At 39.1% G+C, this 26,950-nt stretch overlaps 1 protein-coding gene across 2 annotated transcripts in view; it reads right to left on the bottom strand.

The window, feature by feature from the left end:
• The window catches only part of FAM192A (family with sequence similarity 192, member A), a 40,921-nt gene that overhangs the window by 12,969 nt on the left and 1,002 nt on the right, over positions 1-26,950 (bottom strand). For both annotated transcript variants that reach the window (XM_010861898.1, XM_010861897.1), the window contains exons 2-6: positions 14,280-14,417; positions 13,683-13,781; positions 13,156-13,277; positions 8,891-9,021; positions 952-1,016 (exon numbers count right to left, since the gene is read on the bottom strand). In XM_010861898.1, coding sequence (XP_010860200.1) covers positions 952-1,016; positions 8,891-9,021; positions 13,156-13,277; positions 13,683-13,781; positions 14,280-14,406 — 544 coding nt within the window. In that variant the 5' untranslated portion in view covers positions 14,407-14,417. The remainder of the gene's footprint in view (positions 1-951; positions 1,017-8,890; positions 9,022-13,155; positions 13,278-13,682; positions 13,782-14,279; positions 14,418-26,950) is intronic.

Below are 26,950 nucleotides of genomic sequence, written 5' to 3'. Positions count from 1 at the left end.
GGCCTGGCGTGCTGCGATTCATGGGGTTGCAAAGAGTTGGACACGACTGAGCGACTGAACTGAACTGATACACACATAGAATAATCTGGATATACACATATATCCAGATAAACATGTAAAAAAATGTATTTCCCTCTGGGAAGGAGAATTGGATGGAAGAGTACATACAGGGAGAAGGAAAGTTCTTCACTGAACATCCTTTTCACAAGTAACTTCTAGAGCAAAAAGGTATCAGCAACAGCCCACCGTTATTGGACTTCAGTGGATATGTATTTTAAAATATCCATTAATTTTTTAAAGAAAAAATATATTTTAAAATATCTTTTTTTAAAAGAGAAATAAATGTAAGCCCTGTTTCAATGATGGCACTTTGAGTTCAGCTCAGAGTCTCAATTCCACAGGAAGTCAGAAGAACTGAAAACACTCTTGAATTTCTTATCCCTGATTCAGTCCTGAGTAACTCACTCTCACTTATAGCTTGGTGCCACTTAATACAGTACCAGATTTGATCACATGAAAGAAACCACCAAAGAAAGTGTATTCTTTGGAAACTATTTAGCTTCTTGGTCCAATCCAATCCACCCAACAGAAGGAGCCAGGCATTCTACCTCTCACTGGTAGCCAGCCAGGTGAAATGAAGAAACTTGACATTTAAGGGAGAAAGAAAAACTCTTTGTGAGTAGAGGTTGGTATCACCAGGGCTTTGGCTTTGTTAGCACTCCTGAGAGAACGTAACTGTCATTTATCAGTTCCATGGTTTCTAACATATTACTTTTTTGGGCAGCTGATATAATCCTAGGTTTAAACCCTGCCTGGTTTAAAATGGCTTGCTAAGTTTAGGTAGGTTTGCTCGGGGATACACGTGTTCCTCCACAGATACAATGCATTCCAGCCTTTTACCATGGTTCATGTGTATGATGGGTAAAGAATGATATGAAAGCTGCCACCCACCTTGATTCTTGTCATCTGGGTCAGGGTCAGATTTCAGTCTTTTCACACTGTTTCCACTCTCTGAACTGTAACAAACAAACAAAAAAATATGTGATTTGAGCTAGGTCAAATCTTAGGGAATCAGGAGCTCCAAAAACCATTTTATATGGGTTTTAGGTAGCCTCAGGAGCTGAGATGATCTGAAAGTCTTCATTTCAGCTTCTTAATCTCCTTCCAATTATACTATTTTTTAAATCTATTTTTTAATTCAAGGATAATTGCTTTAGAGAACAATCAAATTATTGTTATAAAGAATTTAAACCTCTGACCAATTCAAGGGGTGAAGTAACATCCTCAAGTATCACTTAAATATCAGATTCTTTATTGTCATCATTCATCTTGGTTAGAACCACAGATCGATTTCAAGAATATCTAGACATGCTTATAAATGACAAAAATGTAGTTATTAAAGACTAAATTTAGTGACATGCTAGAGAGTCTGAATGTCACCCAAAATACCTTCACTAAAAGATTATCTAAAGAATGTACTTCTCTCACCACGCAGCTCAGAAAATGCACAACGTTCTCCAAGTCCGCCATTACTACTACTATGTGTAATGTTTGTAAATTTGTACCTAGTAAACAAGTTAGGACAGTGAGAAAAAAAAGAATGCAATTCAAAGAGGAAGAAAATGGTCCTAGAAGGAAGGCCTTAATCCCAAAAGGAAGAGATGGCGAACAAAGAAACTGGCCAATACAAATCTAGACAAACATTGTCTATATAAAAAACAACATCTAATTTGTGGTATTAAACATGACCATACTAAAGTCCTGGACAGCGCGTAAGGAAGGAAGAAGGTTATTGTGGCTAAAAGTTCTAGGATCTATGGATAATTCTGCAGGCAAGTAAGCTATTTACTTTATGGTTTTGCTAAGTATTCCTGGTAAATTGCCAACTTAAGGCACAAAAGAACAGAAACAGAATACATAAATCCAAACTAATAGAAAAAAAGAGAACTAAAAATTTTACAATTATCAAAATTTTAATAAAAAGAATATAAGGAAAAGAGTTTTCAAGTAAAAAGACAAATAACATTAGATAGTAGAAACTGCAGAGTTCCTTGGTGGTCTAGTGGTTAGGATTCCAGGCTTTCACTGCCATTGTCCACATTCAATCCCTGGTCTGGGAACTGAGATCCTGCAAGTCACGTGGGATGACCAAAAAATTAATTTTAGAAAAGATAGTAGAAACTATACAAAAAAATCCTAGTAAGTCCAAGCCTACCTTTAAAGAGAGTTTAACAGATGATTTCAAGTCAGCTATTTATGATTAACTAAAAACTTAACAGAAGCATAACAAACAACTTAGAAGATTTACAGTAAAGGAATGGAAAGAGTCAGCATAGCTAATACTAACCCAAAGAAGGCTGGAGCACCTATATTAAGAAAACAGACTTTAAAAACGAAAGTATTACAAGGGATAAGGAGGTTAGTTTATAATGAAACAAAGTTTAAATCACTACAAAGAAATAACAATCCCAAACATCTATGCTTCTAATTAAAGAGCTTAAAACTATATTCAATAGACTCTGAAGAAAAATCAAGAAATCATTACAATAATGGGAGATTTCAAAATACTCCCCTCAAGTACTAATAAAACAAGCAGACAAATACCTAAAGACACAGAAGATTTGAACAATACAATCCACAAGTTTGTTTTGTTGTACCTACATACAATCCAGAACAATCACATAACACAAATTCTCCTTAACTTGGAACATACACAAAAATTAATCTCAGGAAAAGGTCACAAAGCAAATCTAATTTCAAAAGAATTAGTACATACAAACCACAGTGCAATTAAGGCAGAAATTTGCTGGATGGCATCACCGACTCAATGGACAAGACTTTGGGTGAACTCAGGGAGTTGGTGATGGACAGGGAGGCCTGGAGTGCTGTGATTCATGGGGTCGCAAAGAGTCGGACACAACTGAGTGACTGAACTGAACTGCAAGACTCATTGAAAGACTGAGGGCAGGAGGAGAAGGGGACGACAGAGGATGAGATGGTTGGATGGCATCAACTCAATGGACATGGGTTTGGGTGGATTCCGGGAGTTGGTGATGGACAGGGAGGCTTGGTGTGTTGCGATTCATGGGGTCACAAAGAGTAGGACACAACTGAGTGACTGAACTGAACTACCTCAGTATGTCTGGAAATTTTTTAAAATGTCTAAGTCATGAGTCAAGAAAGAAATCAAAATGGATATTTAAAAATACTTACTTGGAAACAGAAAATTGCATACAATGAAAGGTGAGGAAAAACTATAGTTTTCAATTCAGTTGCTCAGTCGTGTCCGACTCTTAAAGCGACCCCATGAATCGCAGCACGCCAGGCCTCCCTATTCATCACCAACTCCCGGAGTTCACTCAAACTCACGTCCATCGAGTCGGTGATGCCATCCAGCCATCTCATCCTCTGTCGTCCCCTTCTCCTCCTGCCCCCAATCCCTCCCAGCATCAGAGTCTTTTCCAATGAGTCAACTCTTGCATGAGGTGGCCAAAGTACTGGAGTTTCAGCTTCAGCATCATTCCTTCCAAAGAAATCCCAGGGCTGATCTCCTTTAGAATGGACTGGTTGGATCTTAGATGCCTATAACTGAAAAGAGCTGAAAATTAATTAGTTTGGTATCTGACAGTTGTTTGTAACAGAAATAATAAAAGTATAAGCTTGAGAAAGTAAAGAATATTTCAAAGAAGGAATGTAGAAGACATTAAAGAGCAAAAATAATAAAAACTAAATCCAAAAGGCCTTTGAAAAGGCTAATAAAACAGACTACCTTCTCAAGAAAATAGTCAAAATAAGAATAAAAGTACAACTCATCAATATTTGGGGTGAAAAGGGGACAAGAGCAGTTGATAAATAAAGAATACTGACAATTTAGCTAATGCATTCGAAAAAAGACAAAATGAACAAATTCCCAGAAAATACAACTAAAAAAACTGATCAAAAAGATTTGGAGAAAGGTAGATAGTCCTATAGTCACAAAATAAAAAGAGGGGCCCAAAGTGATTTTATTGAGTTCTACAAAACCTTCACAAAAGAACACTACTATCTTATACAAAGTGCTCTAGAAAAGAGAAAAAGAAAGAACACTCCCTAAATCATTCTGTGAAGTTAGATTTAATTTTCACATCAAAATCAGATAAAGTGGGGGAAAAAGTACAGGCCAGTCTCAATCATGATGAAAACTGCAACAACCTATACAAAACATTAGCAAGTCAAATCCAGCAAAGTTTAAAAAAAAGAGAAAAAAATATATCACTGCAAGTTGGGTTTATCACCAGGAATGCAACATCAGAAAAATCTTTATTTTTTTCACTGTAACAGTAAAAAAGAAAAATTTATTTTATCAATTCAAAAGCAGGAAAAAACTGACAAGATTTAATAATTCATGGCTACAAAAAAAAACAAAAAACAAAAAAACCTCTTAAACTAGGAACAGAACTATAAATACCATCCTTAGCAGTGAAAAGTTATAAGCATTCGGTTTAAAATTAGACATAAAACAAGGATGTGCACAGTAATTGTTCTAGTATTTTGCTGGTGGTCCCAACCAGCTCAATAAGAAAAAGGAATTAAAAGGTATAAGGAAAAAACTCATCATTTAGTGACCTTCTACATAGAAATTTCAGAGAATTCACCAATAAATTATTACAGTTGATAAGAATTATCAGTAAAGTTAATAAAAGTTGGGTGGCTGGATACAAATATACTAAAATCAAATGCATTTTTATTTACCAGCAACAAAAAAAGATAAAATACCTAGGAATAAATCTAATCAAAGACATGTACACAATCTTTGAAAAAAACAACAAAACTCTTAAGACTTTACTGAATGACTTTAACTAAAGGAAACAAACAAATGTAGATATAAACCATGAATAAAGGCTCAAAAACATAAAGATCTGATTTCTCCATAAATTTATCAAGCAATTTAATAGCATTCAATAAAAATCCCAATAGGGACTGTTAAAGAACTTAAAACTACATCTAAAATTTATATAGAAGAATGAAGTGGCCAAAAATAAACAAGACATCCCTGAGAAGAATGTACCTTCTATCAAAAAAATAAGTTCTGAGGATATAATGTACATTACGATGACTATAGTTAATGATACAGTATTGTATATTTGAAAGCTGCTAAGAGTAGATCTTAGAGTTTCTCATCACAAGAAAAAAGTGTGTAACTATGTATGGTTGTGTAACTATGTCAACTAGACTAATCGTGGCCATCATTTCACTATATATATATATATATTATCAAATCATTATGTTGCATATTTGAAACTGTTATACATCAATTATAGATCAGTTTTTTAAAACCGACCATCTTAAAATTAAATATATTTGACCACTTTAAAATTAAAAAGATAAGCTATAAACTATAGAAAAAAAATGTTAAAAAAAAAAAAGCCTGTGAATTAGTAAGAAAATTACAAATAACTCAGTAAAAAAAAAAAAGACAATATAAATGAATAGATCTTTTAGGACAATGGGACACATGAATGGCAAACCAACATATAAAATGTCAACTACATTTGTTAGCAGGGGAATGCAAATTAAGACCATAAGGAGATACTATTTTATAAATCACTTTATTGCTGTATCTATGTTATCCCCTAGGGTAGCAACAAGCCACATGGAATCATTTAACACTTAAAATGTGACTACTGTGGCTAGGGGACTGCATTTTAAATTTCTTTTAATTTTAATTAATTTAAATTTACAGAGCACTGGGACGACCCAGAGGGATGGTATGGGGAGGGAGGAGGGAGGAGGGTTCAGGATGGGGAACACATGTATACCTGTGGTGGATTCATTTTGATATTTGGCAAAACTAATACAATTATGTAAAGTTTAAAAATAAAATAAAATTAAAAATAATAATAATAAATTTACATAGCCACAGGTAGTCAGGGGCTATCATACTGGACACATGACTCCAGAGAAACATGCACACATGTACAAAGTTTGTCCTTGGCCCATCAGCACCATGTGTACTAGTTCAAACATTCACTCACAGGAGAATGAACAAAGTTTGATATCTCAAATAATGTACTATTATACAGCGATGAAAGTGAATGAATTACAGCTGCACACACATATACACAAAACTGTTTTAGTCACAGAAACAATTTGAGCAAAAAGCCGAATTCACAGAAAATGGTGTACTGACAATGAAATCATTTTTAATAAAGTTCAAAAACAAACAAGTTATTATATGGTTCATGGATACCTACATAGGAAACCTACTAAGTAAAGAAAGACAAAAGAATGATGAACTAGACTAAGGAAAGTGGTGTGAGGATGACAAGGCAGGGAGACAGAACGGGGAAGAGCACAGAGGCAGACTCGGTATCACTAATGTTCTAGGTCTTAAAATGAGTGATGGGTTCACAGGTTCTTGTTTTATTACTATGCTTGCTTTTCTGGTGGCTCAGTCAGTAAATTGTCTGCCTGCAATGCGGGAGACCTGGGTTCAATCCCTGGGTCAGGAAGATTCTCTGGAGAAGGAAATGGCAACCCACTCCAGTACTCTTGCCTGGACAATCCCATGGATGGAGGAGCCTGGTAGGCTATAACCCATGGGGTCGCAAAGAGTCAGACACAACTGAGTGACTTCTCTCTCTTCATACACACATCAGGCATCAGACTTTCACTGAGCATTAGAGTCATCCACGAACTTAAGACTCCCAGACCTCACTCCATACTGAGCCAGAATCAGTGTGAGGCAATCCACAGGATTAACAAACTCCCAGGTGACTCTAATAAACCCAAACCTGGGTAGATTAGGAACACCTGCCCCAGGAGACTCATTTATTACCTTGCTGCACAAAACAACAATAAAGGATTATCTAATAAAAGGTGGTATAGAAGGACTAGGAGGGGCTTCCCTGGTGGCTCAGATGGTAAAGACCTGAGTTTGACCCTGGGTTGGGAAGATCCCCTGGAGGAAGGCATGGAAACCCATGTCAGTATTCTTGCCTGGAAAATCCCCATGGACAGAGGAGCCTGGGGGGTACAGTCCATGGGGTCGCAAAGAGCCAGACACAGCTGAGTGACTAAGCACAGCACAGCACAAGGACTAGGAGAGATACTTACAACACCCATTCTGCTAGAAGCAAGACACTGGAGACACTGACTGACTACCTAGAGAACCCCCTCTTGGTGCAGCCCAGTACAACTGACCCAGGTCCAAATCCCCAAAGATACTGGACCAGGCAAGCAAGTTTATATGAAAAGTTGAAAGGAACAATCCATGGCTTGGGTAACTGGCCCTTTTCAGGCCTCTGATATGCCTCCCCTTTGCTGCTATGCCATGATGACATTTTTACATGTAAACAATGTTGCGAGCAATGTTTCCAGGAAACTGTTCCAGCATTTAGTGTTTTCCAAACCACAAAACTCCATCAATGCACTTTCTTCAAAACATGTGGCTGGCTGCCAAAATACCATATTGATTTTCCTAACAGACTGCACTTCAGCTTAGTATCATTTTACTTATAGTAGAGTTGATCAAATTTAAATGACCAAATTTAATCACTTTGGTGCCATTTCAGGGTTTGAAAGAAGAGGAACAAACAACAGACAACTTACCAAAACCTCTAGGAAGTGCTGCCACCCCACATCAAACAAGCAGAGTCCCAGCCAGGTGTGTAACCCTATCACAGCTGCCACCTTCTTACAGATCTCACAGCCTTTGACCCAGCTCTTTTCCCAGCCTGGGATGTTCCACTCTCCTTGTCTGCCTGTTAAAGCCCTCATGCTGCTGCCTGCCAAGTCGCTTCAGTCATGTCCGACTCTGTGCGACCCCATAGACGGCAGCCCACCAGGCTCCCCCATCCCTGGGATTCTCCAGGCAAGAACACTGGAGTAGGCTGCCATTTCCTTCATAGTCCTACCTAATCAGTCTCCTTTCTAATGCCTTCCTTAACTTCCCCAACACAAGTCACATATACCCACTCCAAGCAGTTATTCCTCCTCCCTGCTCTCATTCAGTTCAGTTCAGTCGCTTCAGTCATGTCCGACTCTTTGTGACCCCATGAATCGCAGCACGCCAGGCCTCCCCGTCCATCACCAACTCCCAGAGTTCACTCGGACTCACGTCCATCGAGTCAGTGATGCCATCCACCCATCTCATCCTCTCTCGTCCCCTTCTCCTCCTGCCCTCAATCTTTCCCAGCATCAGGGTCTTTTCCAATGAGTCAACTCTTCGCATGAGGTGGCCAAAGTACTGGAGTTTCAGCTTCAGCATCATTCCTTCCAATGAACACCCAGGACTGATCTCCTTTAGAATGGACTGGTTGGACCTCCTTGCAATCCAAGGGACTTTCAAGAGTCTTCTCCAATACCACAGTTCAAAAGCATCAATTCTTCGGCGCTCAGCTTTCTTCACAGTCCAACTCTCACATACATACATGACCACTGGAAAAACCATAGCCTTGACTAGACGGACCTTTGTTGGCAAAGTAATGTCTCTGCTTTTTAATATGCTATCCTCCCTGCTCTCATTACACCCTATATAAATCCTTCCACAGAACTTGCTACCTTGTTTGCCTAGAAACACAGATGCTCAAATGTTGAATTCCACCTCTGTTACTTTTTGACTTTGGACAAAGGTTCTCAACCTCTGAGATTTTCAGTCTCTGTACTTCATAGATGAATAAAATATCACCTGCACTGAAAGTACTTAAGTGTCCAGTGAAGAGTGGTTATTATGTTGAACGAACAGAGACACAAAGGTCAAAGGCGTCAGAAAACACCAAATCTGACAGGGGAGCGAGGGAGGGTCATCACCAAGCCTTGTGCTTAGGTAACTCTGTGCTGACTACCATTACTCTGGCATTTGGGGGCACACAGGCAGAGGGAGATTACAGTCGTGTAAATGAGGGCTGACCTCTTATGCTTCACAGCTCCTGCCAACAGCTTTGCCTGGGAGAACTTGTTCTTGGTTTCTATGGGTTTCACAGCTTTCTTCTCCACTTCCTTCTTGTTTTCTGAAGAAATTCCAACCTTGTTGAGATTACTGTGAGTTACAGGTTAAGGATCAAACTAAGCAAAAAGGAGAGCTATAGCAGGACAAGGATAAATCAAGACGTGGAAGGCACCTGTAACTCACAAGCACTTCAGCTCTGCCATGGAATGTTTGCCCTACTTATTTAAAAAACGCCCTCCCCAGACTTTTCTTTGAGTCCAGTGTTTAGGATTCTGTGTTTCCACTGCAGGGGGATAGAGTCAATCCTTGGTTGGGGAACTAAGATTCCACATGCCAAGAAGCACTGCCAAAGGAAACAAAAACACCCCCCCGCCTTTATTCTGCCAGTCAAATCCAGCTGATTTAAAGAGAAATGAACATGACTAGGAGGAAGATGGCAAAGCAAGCCCAAAATAATACAGAGAAGCAAATTTTTTCCCTTTGATTCCCAAAGAAAATCCTGAGGATGACCAGAACACGTGCTATTACCAAAAACATGGCCAATATCATACTTGGGGAAAACAAAGATCCTGAAGAATCCAACAGAAAAAAGTGTAGCTTTCCTGACTGCAGAAAAATTACTTGCTTTTCCCCCTAAGGATAAAATAAAATTTTGCAGAGTGTCCTATGACTAGCAGTATTCAGCTTTAGATATTATGAAGACTAACTCCTATTCTGCGGATGTAAGACAACATCAGAATCATCTTAAGGCTCATTTAAAAAACAGGGTCCCTCCCCTATCCCAAACCTACTTACTGAATGAGGACTTCCAGAGGCCCAGGAACCTGTATTAAACACTCTGAGGGTGATTTTAATGAGAAACTCCTGTGCATAGACAACACAAGGACTGAAAAACTGTTTAAAGGCATAAAACCACCAGTTCATTTGTTACATACTGTTTTCAAACTTGATTTCAATCTATGGCTCTCAAGGTTTGTCAATTTCTTTTGTTCTCTTCACCAACTCCCTCCTCTCCTTCCCTTTCATGCTCTCTCACAAGGTATTAGTCAATAAATAAGTACTGGAACATGGTGCAGTTCCTTACTTAAGATGCAGTGGTACCTTGCTGGAACAGCAGCGACATCTAGTGCTCAAGATATCCAAGACTATGTATTATCAGCCCAAAGGAGTGGAGGTGGGACTTTACGGTCTAAGCTATTCCTGTATGTTTGAACAATGGAAAAACTGGGTACCAGAAATTAGGAAATTTTAATTTCTAATTCTAGTGTCTAATTTTCAGACACTCAATTCTTGTGGGACCCAGTTATCTTAAACATTTGTATATTCAACAGGGATTATACTTTATACTCAGCATTATTCTGAGTTTCATCTATTTAATGTTTTTAAGGTAATCATGGAAACTGATATGTTAATACTAAATGTTCTTTTTTTTTAGAATAAAAATGAAATAGAAATTTCATCTTTCTAGTACAGAATACCAAAATCCATGAGCATGCTGTGATTTTTACCTACAACTCCACCATTAAGGATAGAAACTTTCAAGTACAACAGAAAAAATTTAACAAAATCACACATTTATAATACCAAGACAAAGACAAAAACCAACATTTAACTTTTATTCTTCTTAAGTGAAGAAAAGCTCTCAACTTCTTTTTTGGTGGGCAGGGAGGGAGGTGGTAATATTTTTGATCCACATCCAAAGCCCAAGTCCTTTTTCCCCCTTAAGATCCTGTCCCCCTAAAATGTTTTAAATATACAAATACATTTCAAAAGTCTCAAGGAATAGACTACATGAAGCAGTTTTTAAAAGGTCACATCGTATTTGAACACACATATTAATAAATACTGTTCTAACCTAAAGAAAACAAAAGTTCTATTTATACTGGCACAAACTGCAGCTTACTTGTATTCACCAGTATCACATTATAAAATATATCTTATACCAACCAAGCAAAACCAAGAACCATCTCCTGATTTAGAGCTTTAATAAAAAGATGTCTAAACCTCAGTTCCTACCTCAACATGTCTCTGGCTACATGCATGCTTGGGATTAGCACATTATACATCACTCGGTTGGAAGGCTTGCTTTGTCTTAGTTTTTCTAGACAGAACTTTAGCCTCTTCAATGTTGTACTGCAATGTTATCAGGACAGAAAAGTTTCTTTTACCTCAAGGCTGCCCTGTTCATCTTTCCCTTTGAACTGAAAACCCAAGGGCCTCTCATACTCATACCACACCAACAATACTCTCCAGAATGTTGCCTTGGGAGACACGGTCTTATTTGCTTGCCCGCCAAATTAAGCACATAAAACAAGGCGTAATTCAAATGAAAATATATTTTTTCCTTAGAGGAAAAAGCTGGATGCCTGAAACAATGCAGTACATATACCTGCCCATCTCTGCCAACATCAATGCATAATACCATCCTGGGGTCATGACGCAATAGAGTGGGGGAGGGAAGCTTCATAAGAATCAGCCTCAATTCTACAGTTGGGATGGAGGTGTAATTTTTTCTATCAACTTCTACCTTAGTGTAATACCAGAATTCCACTTGGAAAACAGAGACTGGCAGCCATGTCTTTCACTACCTGTTCAGAGCACGTTTTGTGGCAGCATGTTACTACCTTATCTCAACCACCGTCAGTCACCTTGTCTTTAACCAAATTCCTGGGAATCTGTTCACATTTTCTCCTACATAACTCTCTAATGGGACCAACTGCACACACTCTGCAAAAAAAAATACCAACTAGTGCTTACACACAGTCATAGCACCAATCTTAGAGGTAAAAAAGCCTGTTACCACACTAGTGAGGTTATTCAACATATAAGCTTGAAATACTCAAATAAGCTTTCTCACAGGAGGAAGATGCTAAGGTGGCCTTTTTAACCTCTTCTACGAGTCATTCATTAATTTCTTCACACATATACTGAGAACCTACTATATATACCAAGGACTGGAGAAATCAGTGGTGATCAAGTCTTTGTTCTTATGGTGCTTACTTTATATTCCAGCAGTAAAGAGGCAAACAAACCTATAAGTATATAAAGATTTTCAGGTACTGACATACTATTTTAAAAAATGACATTATAGTCAGTGATGGGGTGGCTGCAACTTTACATGGAGTGCTTGGGGAAGATCTCTATGAGGAAGGGTGCTGAGACCCAAGTGTCATGAAATGCAAGCCCTGTAAAATCTGAGGGCAGAGCATTCCAGGCTGAGGAAATAGCAAATACAAATGCTTTGAAATGGAATCAGAGCTCAGTATGAGAAGAACATAAAGGCGGGCAGTAAGCTGGAGTGTAGTAAACAGGAACAAGAGTAGTTCAAGACACAACAGGGAGGTGAGTTGGCCTAAATCATGCAGAACCTTGTAGGACCTGGTTAAGAATGCAGATTTTAAGTCTAAATGCAACAGAAAGCCACTAGTGTTTGAAACAGGAAAGTTATATGATCCCACGTATGTTTTCAAAAGTTCCCCAGACTATCGTCTAGAGAATGGACTGGGAGGGAGAACAGAAGCAGAGACAATTAGATGGTCACGTAGTCCAGAGAAGGTCTACGACGACCGCAGTGGCAACAGAGACACCAAGAGCTGCAAGATTTGGAGTACATTTTGGAGGTAGTTTGGCAGATACCAGAAAGAGATTTGGAGGGAGGTAGTATAGTGAAGGTAGGAGTAGTGAGGCGTGGAACTGAGAATTTTGATTCAGCCAAGTTACATTTGGGATGCCTAGTAAGACATGCAAGTGGATGCCAGAAAGATAACAGTGAGTCAAAGCAAAGTCCTCTTGGCTGCTTTCCCTACCCCTCTACGGAGACAGACCAGGCTGTATCTGTAGGAAAGGTCTGAGGACACAGGAGGGTTGCTAAAAATTTCCTTTAAAAAACCTAGAAGCCAGTTTCTCCCCTGGATGAGGTTTATTTCATCGCCCATCTGTTTCAGAGTCTAATCTCACAAGGCAAGAATACTGTGGTACTGACCATTAGGATTTAGGCCTTTAGTTAATCCTGAAGGATCTGGACTTTTGATTGCAACAGACTCTTGCACGCAACATAACTCTACATATCGCTGACAGTTATTCAGCATCACAGGAACACCACAGTTGAAAGGGAACTTAAAGATGACCAGGCAGAAGACCCTCATTCTATAATGAAAAAACTGAAATGCAGAGATGTTGATGAGAAACTGACACCTTACAGATTCCTAGCAAAGTACAAAGGATATTCTGTATTCCTTCAGTTCTTTCAGTTCTTCTTCTCTTCGCTGTTTTTCTATTAGCTCTTGCTGCCGAGAAACCTCATCAAGGAAGTTGGTCTCATCTTCATCTAAGCCTCTTACCATGTTTTCTGAGGAAATAATTAAACAAGGAACACTTAAAGCAGGCTAAAGGGAAAATACAGTCAAGATTTTTCCTTGTCCTATTTTTTAATAAACAGCAGATTGTTCAGGGGATTAGAAGAAAGAATTTGTAAACACCAAAGCTTTTGGATAGATAACATGGCATAAAATCAAAGCATCTCTCCCATTACTAGATGTTAGCATAAAATTTTAAATGGGTATACTGAGTTCTAAGCAAAAATGTTCAATGTGGTCTAGATGGTAGAAAGCTGTCTCTTTTCCACCAAATGAGCACCTAGAGACTAGATAATCAAGACAATTTCATGGCTGGTTAGAAAAAGTGTTGCACAAGGCAAAAGTGCACCAAAAAGGCCCTGCAGAGTCCCTCAGATGCTGTTTTTTCTGAAGCTTACTGAATTTGAACTGTTCTTCATACTCCTGCTGCTTCCTGTCTTTCTGTTCCTGTAGCCTTTCATACAGGGACCGAGGGTCATAAACCTCCTCTGGGCATTCTGAAAGAAAAGGGAGGGGAGAAAAATACATACTTTACAATCCATTCATATTATTTTGGAATCACAAAGGATTTAAAGATAAAGTCAAGTCTCTGCAAGATCTGAGGGCAAAGATAACACAAAAATAGTACAAAGTTCACAGCTTCCCTCTAGACCTCAGACAGAAGCCAGCAGTTCTCAAAGCCAACTGTGAGTGAACAGGGCCCATGGACTGAGACAGCTAACTGGATGAGGGATCCACTCCAAACAAACCCTGCATGGTAGCAGCACTCTCAGCTATTCAGATCCTGGATCCACCTGAATAGCTAGAAGACCAGTGGAATCTTCTGGAATAGTGTGGTAGAGTGGAAAGGGTATGGATGTGCAGATCCTGGTCTGCTCCCAGCTATGGAGATCTTACATAGGTCCCTTCAGCCCCTCAGCCTCAGTTCTTCTACTCTAAAGTGATGTTAATAGCCTGCAGGGTTGTGAGGATTAAAGATCTGTGAGCCTATATACCTTCTGGATCTTCAGGTTTTCGAACTTTTTCCCATTCTTCTTGTCTCCTTTTGCGCCGTTCATCTAGCTCTGCCTCAGACACAAACCTCTTTTTGATAACAAGGTTACCATCATCCCCTCCATCCATAATGGAACAGTCTAAAAAACAAACAAACAAACAATTTCAAGTGAGAACTGTAATTAAAATTCTGAAGAGACACAAGGAGATTGAACTCTGTCTCCCCCAAGCAATGGACTACCTCAAAACTTCCTTCAGCCTTAAACTGAGAAATCCTCAAGTAGTTTAACTCATAAGTCACTGACAAAAGCACAGGATTACATTTTCTTAATGTATTATGTAGTTTTATCAACATCTATGCTTATCTACAAAGTCAGCAAGAGGACCTGGAATAATTCTAAGGTGGTGAATGGTGGAGCTGAGAATCAGCTGAGAGCAAAAATTCATACTCTTACCCACTTAATCATACCCCTCCCCAAAAACCAGGGATCTTCCTTAAGAAGAAGGACATGTCAATTTCAGCTTTCTTCTTATATCAAATTCCAGTGCTGAGAATGTTCATGGAACATCTTCCTCTAGCGAAGACGAAAATGGAAACGGAGGAAATAAATCCAAACATGTAGAACAAAAGAATAGTCTTTGCCTAAAACCTACTATTGAAGTTTAGTTCATTGTAACAACACAGAAAAATTTTAAATTTACTAGAAAGAAAACCAAATCAATGGACACAAGTTGTTGCTCTTACCTAAAGCCTACAACCCTGGGCATTTCTGACTTAGCATTACTCAATGTCTCTAGCCAGAGGCCTATTCAGTTCAGTTCAGTTCAGTCTCTCAGTCGTGTCCGACTCTTGGCGACCCCATGAATCGCAGCATGCCAGGCCTCCCGGAGTTCACTCAGACTCACGTCCATCGAGTCAGTGATGCCATCCACCCATCTCATCCTCTCTGGTCCCCTTCTCCTCTTGCCCCCAATCCCTCCCAGCATCAGAGTCTTTTCCAATGAGTCAACTCTTCACATGAGGTGGCCAAAGTACTGGAGTTTCAGCTTTAGCATCATTCCTTTCAAAGAAATCCCAGGGCTGATCTCCTTCAGAACCGACTGGTTGGATCTCCCTGCAGTCCAAGGGACTCTCAAGAGTCTTCTCCACCACCACAGTTCAAAAGCATCAATTCTTCGGCACTCAGCTTTCTTCACAGTCCAACTCTCACATCCATACATGACCACAGGAAAAACCATAGCCTTGACTAGACGAACCTTTGTGGTGATGTCTCTGCTTTTGAATATGTTATCTAGGTTGGTCATAACTTTCCTTCCAAGGAGTAAGCATCTTTTAATTTCATGGCTGTAGTCACCATCTGCAGTGATTTTGGAGCCCCAAAAAATAAAGTCTGACACTGTTTCCACATCTATTTCCCATGAAGTGATGGGACCAGATGCCATGATCTTCATTTTCTGAATGTTGAGCTTTAAGCCAACTTTTTCACTCTCCACTTTCACTTTCTGCCGTAAGGGTGGTGTCATCTGCATATCTGAGGTTATTGATATTTCTCCTGGCAATCTTGATTCCAGCTTGTGCTTTTTCCAGCCCACAGTTTCTCATGATGTACTCTGCATATAAGTTAAATAAGCAGGGTGACAATATACAGCCTTGACGAACTCCTTTTCCTATTTGGAACCAGTCTATTGTTCCATGTCCAGTTCTAACTGTTGCTTCCTGATCTGCATATAGGTTTCTCAAGAGGCAGGTCAGGTGGTCTGGTATTCCCATCTCTTTCAGAATTTTCCACAGTTAATTGTGATCCACACAGTCAAAGACTTTGGCATAGTCAATGAAACAGAAATAGATGTTTTTCTGGACCTCTCTTGCTTTTTCTATGATCCAGCGGATGTTGGCAATTTGGTCTCTGGTTCCTCTGCCTTTTCTAAAACCAGCTTGAACATCTGGATGTTCACCGTTCACGTATTGCTGAAGCCTGGCTTGGAGAATTTTGAGCATTACTTTACTAGAGTGTGAGATGAGTGCAATTGTGCGGTAGTTTGAGCATTCTTTGGCATTGCCTTTCTTTGGGATTGGAATGAAAACCGACCTTTTCCAGTCCTGTGGCCACTGCTGAGTTTTCCAAATTTGCTGGCATATTGAGTGCAGCACTTTCACAGCATCATCTTTCAGGATTTGAAATATCTCAACTGGAATTCCATCACCTCCACTAGCTTTGTTTGCAGTGATGCTTTCTAAAGCCCACTTGACTTCACATTCCAGGATGTCTGGCTCTAGGTAAGCGATCATAGCATCGTGATTATCTTGGTCGTGAAGATCTTTTTTGTGCAGTTCTTCTGTGTATTCTTGCCACCTCTTCTTAATATCTTCTGCTTCTGTTAGGTCCATACCATTTCTGTCCTTTATCGAGCCCATCTTTGCATGAAATGTTCCCTTGATATCTCTAATTTTCTTGAAGAGATCTCTAGTCTTTCCCATTCTGTTGTTTTCCTCTATTTCTTTGCATTGATCGCTAAAGAAGGCTTTCTTATCTCTTCTTGCTATTCTTTGGAACTCTGCATTCAGATGCTTATATCTTTCCTTTTTTCCTTTGCTTTTTGCTTCTCTTCTTTTCACAGCTATTTTTAAGGCCTCCCCAGACAGCCATTTTGCTTTTTTGCATTTCTTTTCCATGAAGATGGTCTTGATCCCTGTCTCCTGTACAATGTTATGAACCTCAGTCCATAGTTCATCAGGCACTCTATCAGATCTAGTCCCTTAAATCTATTTCTCACTTCCACTGTATAATCATAAGGGATTTGATTTAGGTCATACCTGAATGGCCTAGTGGTTATCCCTACTTTCTTCGATTTAAGTCTGAATTTGGCAATAAGGAGTTCATGATCTGAGCCACAGTCAGCTCCTGGTCTTGTTTTTGCCTATTACAGAGAGAACTGTTCCGTCTCTGTGACCATGCCAAAAATTCCCAAGTTTTGCAGAACGACCTCTTATGGAACAAGGGCCAACATTTTAAATGTTTCTGGCAGAGAAACATCAAAGATGTAGAACTTTAGTGGATGGAAGAGACAATTTAGACCCTCACTGTCCTCTTTCTCAGCTGTAGCTCTCCTTTCTCATCCTATATTGGCTGTCTGGTTTCCTCCTCTCACCCTTATTTACTGGGAAATAATTCAGAATGTGATGGGTCCTCATAGCCCACCTCAAACAATTCTACATCTGGCAACAGAACCCACCATTCATACCCAGGAGATTTTCATCCAACCCATACTTTAAAACTGCACCCCCTTCAGGCAGCTGACTCTCTCTGAGCAGATCTGACTAGCTCGATAGTTATTCCTTAAACTGAACTGAAATCTCTCTTCCTATAAATTCCACAGATAGGTTGAATCCACTGGGACTACACAAAAGAAGCCAAATCCCTTTTTCAACACGACAATGCTTCAGCTGTTTGAAAACAACTCCCATTTTCCTCCTAATTTGTCACTTTTCTAGGTCAAACATTCCTAGTTCCTTTAATCTTATAAAACCATGAAAAAACTGTCTCAAAACAGTAATCTTAAACTGTTATGATTTAAACCTGGGAAAGCAATATTAGGATATGGTAATACAACTGGCATGCCATTGAATCCATCTCTTTACTCTTGTTACACTTAAAAAAATACAAGTATTGAAAGAACTCTTCTTATAGTTCAAAATAAAAATCTTGAATCTTACATGCTTCCATCCAAGTAAGAATTCAGACTCAAGATTTATACTTATAATGCAAAACTAAGGAAGTAAAGCCATCTATTTAATTTTCATAGCCTGTTGAGTTTTTGGATAAAGAAGAATTCATTTGACTTCAAAAAAAATGAATTTGACTTTAAAAAATAATTCATTTGACTTAAAAAAAAAAATCCCTGAAACTCAAGGGTCACAGCCTTTAAGATACATGTAAACAAAGGTTTGAATTTGAAATAGAGACTCTTAGAGAATAAGAATTTTCCCAACATTTATCAATTACTTTTGGAAAAAGACAAATTTATGGGATTCCAAAACATTCTTACTCTCCTTTTCATCTTTTTCTCCAGTGTTAGAACTGAACTTTTACCCAAAGAGTTTGCCCTGTGCTATTTCCCCATCTTTCACATGTAGGACTAAGTCAAGAATCACAGTTGGTTAATGAAAAAGAAAACAAGGTAGAAGCATGTTTTAAAAAGGAAATTTAAAGACAATGGGTTTATACTTTGACAAAAAAATTCTTTCAATGCGTTGGTTTCCTGAGAAAAGTCGCACTATCAAAACTAATGTGCACTTGTAAAAATCTGTTCTTTAAACCTAACATAATCCCAACATTCCCTCATTCCCAAAATAAAACTAGATGGCCATGCCTAATTATAAAACATTTCTGTGAATTTAAAAGGACCAACACTAAACACAGACTGCTTCATCCATCTCTTTCTTCCATTTGCACATCTCCTATAGGTCGTCATTCCCTGGCCCTTCAACTACTATTCCCTTCTGGCCTGCAATGCCACCAGTGGCCCTCTGGTTAATGAATTTTCTATATTAGGAGAGGTCAAAGGACAGAAACACAAGCTGGAATCAAGACTGCCGGGAGAAATATCAATAACCTCAGATATGCAGATGACACCACCCTTATGGCAGAAAGTGAAGAGGAACTAAAAAGCCTCTTGATGAAAGTGAAAGAGGAGAGTGAAAAAGTTGGCTTAAAGCTCAACATTCAGAAAACGAAGATCATGGCATCTGGTCCCATCACTTCATGGGAAATAGATGGGGCAACAGTGGAAACAGTGTCAGACTTTATTTTTTGGGGGCTCCAAAATCACTGCAGATGGTGACTACAGCCATGAAATTAAAAGATGCTTACTCCTTGGAAGGAAAGTTATGACCAACCTAGATAACATATTCAAAAGCAGAGACATTATTTGGCCACAAAGGTTCATCTAGTCAAGGCTATGGTTTTTCCTGTGGTCATGTATGGATGTGAGAGTTGGACTGTGAAGAAAGCTGAGTGCCGAAGAATTGATGCTTTTGAACTGTGGTGTTGGAGAAGAGTCTTGAGAGTCCCTTGGACTGCAAGGAGATCCAACCAGTCGGTTCTGAAGGAGATCAGCCCTGGGATTTCTTTGGAAGAAATGATGCTAAAGCTGAGACTCCAGTACTTTGGCCACCTCATGTGAAGAGTTGACTCATTGGAAAAGACTCTGATGCTGGGAGGGATTGGGGGTAGGAGGAAAAGGGGATGACAGAGGATGAGATGTCTGGATGGCATCACTGACTCTATGGACGTGAGTCTGGGTGAACTCCGGGAGTTGGTGATGGACAGGGAGGCCTGGCGTGCTGCGATTCATGGGGTCGCCAAGAGTCGGACACAACTGAGCAACTGAACTGAACTGAAGGACAGAAAATGTTTATGAACAACAAGTGGTCATACTCCTCAGTATGCTAGATAATATTCAGAATATTCCTTCTCCAGCAGTATTCAAAATTTCCCTATCAATAAATACTACCAAGAAGCCAGCTTAACTTCAGACACTTTTCATGACAACCTAATCTAACTCAACGAACATATAACAGATACCTTCTGTTGAAGTCTCCTTACAGGAGGGAAAACAGGTAATGAGGAGTATAGATTCTGAGATCAAGAGACCTTGGTTATGCCACTTGTAAGTTGTTATGATTTTGGGCAAGTCATTTAACTCATCTAAGCCTTAGTTTCCTAATCCACAGATTGCACTCATCAATTGAGATTAAGAGAGTACTGCACAACATAAAGCTTTTGTGAGATAAACTAGATAATTCATATAAAGCAGTTAGCACAGTGTTTGGGACCTGCTTAAAAATGCTTTAAAAGGTCTGTCATTATTGCAAAGAGCTATGCTGAGCTCTGGTTATGGGAGTGAAAGAAATATACTACCCTATGCTCAAGGAGTGTAGGAGAAATAAATCAGTGACATAAACAACCATGATAAGTGAAGTGGGAAAGGGACCAGATGAAACTGAGGGAAATCAGGAAAAGCTTCCATGTATACGTATTTGGTAATTCTATAATTCCCCTTTACCATAGTTATTTTATTATTAATTCAACTTAAGTAAACTCAACATCAGGCTGAATGCTGAACTCTGTGTCCAGCATTGTGCAAATTCTATGGGGGTGCATAAAGAAAATAAACTTTAAAGAGCTAGTACTCTTGTATTAGTTCCTAACAGGTAAACAGTGAATGTAATGAATTACCAAAGTAAATAGTACAGCTAAGAGGCAGTAATGAAGGGCACAAACAGGGATCCACCCAGTTTCCCAAGCTGAAAACCTGGACATATACTTAAGACTCTTTTTTCCTTATTCCCTTACATCCCACTAGTCACCAAGTTCTGTTGTTTCTACTTCACAATGATCTCTCTTTAATTCATCCTTTCCTTTCTAATCTCTTCTTTTCAGGGCCTCATCTTGCATAAACTACTCTAAGAGCATTCTATTAAGACTCTCTGTTTCTCTGGCCCCCATTCCAGCTATTTCTAATTCTACTACAGCATTTATTCATTGTGTTTTATCACTTAGAACTATTCCAACAGCTCTTTGTATCCACAGTGCTTATTAGCACAGTGTCTGACATATATTAAATATATAAGAAATACTTACTGGATAAACCAACCAGGGAGAGAATTTGAAGAATTTAAGCAGAGAGGAATGCTCTCACATACATATTCTTAGATACAGTCCAATGTAAATTATAGAAAATAATAGTCATCAAATAAGTATTCACTAATGTGTCTTTGTCCCATAGGGAATTCTATTCAAACATCATACAACTTGTGCAATAGGAAACACAGGACCAAAGATTACATCACCTTGCTATATTAGATAACTGACATCTTCTTCAAGAATAACTCTTGCTACTTACTTTCCTTTAATTTCAGCTAACTAAAAAAAAAAAAATCTCATACTAAAAATTTCTTAGACAAAGCATTTTTCTCCAAAGAGTCCAACATTCATTAGCTGTTTATTTTGCAACAGAAAGGTGATTTCTACCCTCAACTTATTTACCTTCTCCCAGAAGTAGAGAAATCAGAAACTAAAGTGTTTATTTCTAATTCCTACAGCTTACCTAAATTTTCACAAGTCTCTTATTCTCTTTTGTTAGAATAATTAAAAACAAAACACAAATAAACAAAAGCCCAGAGATCTGGGGATTTAATGATAAAAATTCATTTAGGGATGAAGAAGATTTACATTGAGAATGCTTATTTTGTCCTTATTGTATTTAATTTTAGAAAGAATAACTGTGCCAACTTTTCTTTACTCTCATAGCATTTTTTATGGTGATTCAAGTTCAATTATCAAATTAAACATTATAGTATTTTTAAAAGGATTCTATAAGTTCTTCAAATAGAGAATTCATGGAAATCCAAAACCATACCAAAATCACTTTGTCCCTACTTAAAAGTTTCAAGCTGATGCAAATTTTCAAATTTGCTTGACAGCCAAACAATGTTCTTATATTTCAAGCTGAAATAAATGTTAAACACTGCACTACTGTGTTTGTACTGGAGATTATAGTATTTAATTTCCAGACTGGTGAGACAGAATGGGTTTATGCACAGCATGCTATATAAGTTTCAAGAAACTAAACTTACATTGCTGCTCCCAAGATAATTGCCATTGCTGACATGAAAATTATTCCATTTAGCTCATGCCATGATGCAAGTACATGAGATCTGGTTTCCTCTGGAAGTGAATTTTGTGATGGCACACTACTTAAGTGTTTACATCACTGACGACCATACCCTCCTAACTTCTAACATTAGATACACTGTACTTGTAAAAATACACCAGGGCAGATCAGATCTCTGTGTCACAATGTTCTAACATTTCCCCAAAGGGAGCAAAAACAATAGGCCAATCCACATTTTTTCTGTTAGTAAATATACTTAAGTACTGCTCTTCCAACATTATCCTGATGTTCAAGTCACGTGAGATTTTAAAATGTAGGACAGAAACTAAGGAATTTGGCAAACTAAAAATCATTCTAGAAAAGACTGCTTTCTGGCCAGAAGGCACTTCTATCAAGCTACAGTAATTTAAGTCAAGCCAACTTTCCCTATAAAACTTCAGAGCATGACAACTATTAACAGAGAACAGCCTGTTAGCACTTATTACTAGAAAAAGTAATTCTCAGTCACTCTTCTAACACTGAGGCTTATTTAACCTACTCCACTAGCAAAGAGGACTGAAAGAATCTAAAAATGAGGGCACAGCATTAGTAAATGCAATTCATATGTACAATGTTTACTATAAACAGCAATTTGAAGTAACCTCCTCTTTTTGCAAGACATCTAGAAAACACATGCCATGTATTCTTCCACAGCATAAGAACAGTTTCATCATATGTACATTTACCTTGAATTTATCTACTGATAGATCCACTGGAAGAAAAAAAGGTAACAATATTGGTTCCCTTAGCTGATCCTCAACTCCCCAACTCATGCGTGCCTCTCAGAGTGTAAGCCCTTCCCTCACTATATGTAATTCTAATATGAGCTATATTTTTTACAAACAGTGATTCTTAAATGTGAACCAACTACTTTATCTAAAACTCAAAGGAAAAAAATAGCATCTGTTTCAAAGCTGGAGAAAAACCTGGCCATGTTGGAATTTTGCTACACTGGTATACCTATACCCAACATGGTGCCTCCCTAATAGATTTCCGAGGATAGCTTTGGCTACACATTAGTTTACCATCTGGGTTGACTTTCACCTCAGTCCAGTCGCTCAGTCATGTCCGACTCTCTGCAACCCCATGGACTGCAGCACGCCAGGCCTCCCTGTCCATCACCAACTCCTGGAGTTTACTCAAACTCATGTTCATTGTGTAGGTGATGCCATCCAACCATCTCATCCTGTCGTCCCCTTCTCCTCCTGCCCTCAATTCTTTCCCAGCATCAGGGTCTTTTCCAATGAGTCAGTTCTTCACATCAGGTTGCCACCGAAGTATTGTGGAGTTTCAGCTTCAGCATCAGTCCTTCCAATGAATATTCAGGACTGATTTCCTTTACAATGGACTGGTTGGATCTTCTTGCTGACCAAGGGACTCTCAAGAGTCTTCTCCAACACCACAGTTCAAAAGCATCCATTCTTCGGCGCTCAGCTTTCTTTATAGTCCAACTCTCACATCCATACATGACTACTGGAAAAACCATAGCTTTGACTAGATGGACCTTTGTTGGCAAAATAATTAACATGCTGTCTAGGTTGGTCATAACTTTTCTTCCAACGAGCAAGCATCTTTTAATTTCACAGCTGCAGTCACCCTCTGCAGTGATTTTGGAGCCCCAAAAAATAAAGTCTCTCATTGTTTTCATTTTTCCCCCATCTATTAGACACAAAGTAATGGGACCAGATGCCATGATCTTAGTTTTCTGAATGTTGAGTCTTAAGCCAACTTTTTCACTCTCCTCTTTCACTTTCATTAAGAGACTCTTTAGTTCTTTGCTTCCTGCCATAAGGGTGGTGTCACCTGCATATCTTGAGGTTATTGATATTTTTCCCAGTAATCTTGATTCCAGCTAGTGCTTCATCCAGCCTGGCACTTCGCATGATGTTCTCTGCATGTAAGTTAAATAAGCAGGGTGACGATATGCAGCCTTGACGTACCCCTTTCCCAATTTGGAACCAGTCTGTTGTTTCATGTCCAGTTCTAACTGTTGTTTCTTGACCTGCTTACAGATTTCTCAGGAGGCAGGTAAGGCGGTCTAGTATTCCCGTGTCTTTAAGAATTTTCCACAGTTTGTTGTGAGGATAGCTTTGACTACACACTATTTTACCATCTGGGTGGACTTTGGAACCTAATCCACACTAAATTATACTCTCTCTCACCCCCACCTTCCAAGCTTTATGGATCTCCTGTCCAAACCAAATTAAAAAAAAAAGGACTTTACACTACACCAAACATACAAGGCCCACTCATTCAGTTGTATTTTTGAAGTAAATCTTTACAGGGAATATATGTGCAAGGCAGGGCTTCCCAGGTGGCTCAGCAGTAAAGAATCCGCTTGCCAATGCAAGACTTGCAGGAGATGTGGGTTTGATCCCTGGGTAGAGGTTCCCTAGAGTAGGAAAAGGCAACCCACTCCAGTATTCTTGCCTGGAAAATTCCATGGACAGAGAAGCCTGGTGAGCTGTAGTCCCTGGGGTTGGTTGCAAAGACTTGGACACCATCAAGCAGCAATAGCATTATGTGCAAGTCACAATGCTAGGTACTAAACTGACAGTATTTTTTAGCAAATAAGAAATTTGAATTCAAAAGAAGAGATAAAGTAAGTACAGGAGCAATTTAAGGAAATGGAGAATGAGGGTAAATGCTCTAAGAGAAAAGAAATTAAGCACTAAGGAGTTCAAAAAAGGAAGACTAGAAAAAAGCACTGGGGAAGCTTAATTTTGATAGCAGCTACGACACTGCTCCAATACTTTGGCCACCTGATGTGAAGAGCCGATACATCAGCAAAGACCCTGATGCTGGGAAAGACTGAAGGCAGGAGGAGAAAAGGGACAAGAGAGGATGTCCCTTTGTTGGATGTTGGTGTTGGATGGCACCACCGACTCAATGGACATGAGTTTGAGCAGGCTCTGGGAGATGGTGAAGGACAGAGAAGCCTGGCGTGCTGCAGTCCAAGGGGTCACATAGAGTCGGATACAACTGGGCAACTGAATAACAAGGACACTGCACTGTGAAAGGTGGTGGAAGTTTTAGATAGGTGAAGAAAAATAACCTTTAACTCAAAGTTGCCTGAAAGACAAATTTCACTCCTAAAATCAAAGGGGGCTTCCATTTCCAGAAATAGCGGGCTAGGTAATTGAGACCAATCCCTCACTTCTGCAACAAATAAAACTGAAAGAAGTTTTTTTTTTAATAATTCTTAAACAAATAGAAAAGCTAACAAGACAATAAAGAATTCAGCAAAAACCCAAGACAAGGTGAAAACCAGAAACTGAGCCCAATATTCAAACTGGTTTTCATCCTGAGGATTTCTCTGATCTTGAAAGCTACTGTTAAAAAAAAAAAGAAAGAAAGCTACTGTTTTGGTGCTCTTGGTAACTAAAAGTCAAAAGCAGAGAGCCCAGGTAACGTGTGTGGGGTCTGATAAGCACCTCTTTCTCCATCTTAATCTGGTATCCCAAAGAACTACAGCATCAGGTAAAGGTGAACTGGTAAGACAAAAAAGCAGGAATAATGGGCAACAGAAAAAGACCAAAGGACATCCAGACAGTGGAATTAACACATATAGATTACAAAACAACTATGCTTACCATGTTTAAAGAAATAAAAACCAGGCCTCAAAATTAACAGCAGAGCATAAGAAACCGTTAAAGTGGAATGGCACATTTGAAAAGAAAAAACAGAACTTCAGTGACTAAAACATGCAATAAATTAATTCAAAATCACAACAGATGAGTTTAGTAACAGATTAGAAATAACTTATGAGAAAATTAATAAAAAACAAATTACGCAGACTGTAGTATAGAAAAGTAAAAAGAGGAAAAGGCATAAAGAAGAGAGGGGGAAAGGTCTACATTAAATCAGTAAAGAAGGAAGATATACAACAGGGCAGAAACAGTACATGAATATAAATGAGAATTTTACAGAACTTATGAAAGACACTAATCCAAATATTTAGAAGTGTAATAAACACCAAACACACTGAACAGAAACCCACAGTTGCATACATCATAAGGAAAATTCAGAAGACTAAAGATGAAATGAACTGTAAAACACATGCTACAGAAAAAGCGAAACAGGTGGTATTTGAGAATGAAGACAAAGCATCCTTCAAAACGAGATCAATAGTGAGCACACTGAAATTGCTTAATTTACCTGCCATGAAGATATAATTATGCTGATTGAGTCTACAGCTGAACCATGGGCTTAAATCACTTCATTTACCAGATACATGGTTTTCAATTTCTGCAGCAGCAGCTTGAGTCTAATCAAAACAGCAAGATTCTTAAACGGGAACGACTGCTAACCAGGTAAAAGGTATTGATATAATTGTTACAACCACGAAGAATTTCCCCATGAGGGAAAGGCACCAAGACCCCTCTGGGCAGCCTCAGCTTTCAGACCCTTACAAACTGTTCATCTCAAGCTCTATTTTTAAGACTGTAAATGCTGCCTTTATCTCTACTCAATTCCTTGTATCAAAAAGGAGTCTACACACTAATTCCTTTCAAGGCGTTCAGAAGCAGTGCTTTCCAAACCATTTTTTATGGGGTCCTTGTTAACACAGCAATAAGGCAAACAGCTGAATTATCAACGAATCTTACCCAACAGCTGGTACACAAGAGGTCACTGGGAATTCTGACCGCCAGATCTGCACTTGACTTCCTGGGTCTCACTCAAGACCTGAGTCGGACTAGCTGGGATGGAGGAGAAGGCAATGGCACCCCACTCCAGTACTCTTGCCTGGAAAATCCCATGGACGGAGGAGCCTGGTAGGCTGCAGTCCATGGGGTCGCTAAGAGTCGGACACGACTGAGCGACTTCACTTTCACTTTTCACTTCCATGAATCGGAAAAGGAAATGGCAACCCACTCCAGTGTTCTTGCCTGGAGAATCCCAGGGACAGGGGAGCCTGGTGGGCTGCCGTCTATGGGGTCACACAGAGTCGGACACG

This window comes from Bison bison, unplaced genomic scaffold, assembly GCF_000754665.1.
Source record: "Bison bison bison isolate TAMUID 2011002044 unplaced genomic scaffold, Bison_UMD1.0 scf7180017864473, whole genome shotgun sequence".
NCBI lineage: Eukaryota > Metazoa > Chordata > Mammalia > Artiodactyla > Bovidae > Bison > Bison bison.
Note: the sequence above shows the minus strand (reverse complement) of the source record. Positions and strands in the feature narration are given on the sequence as shown.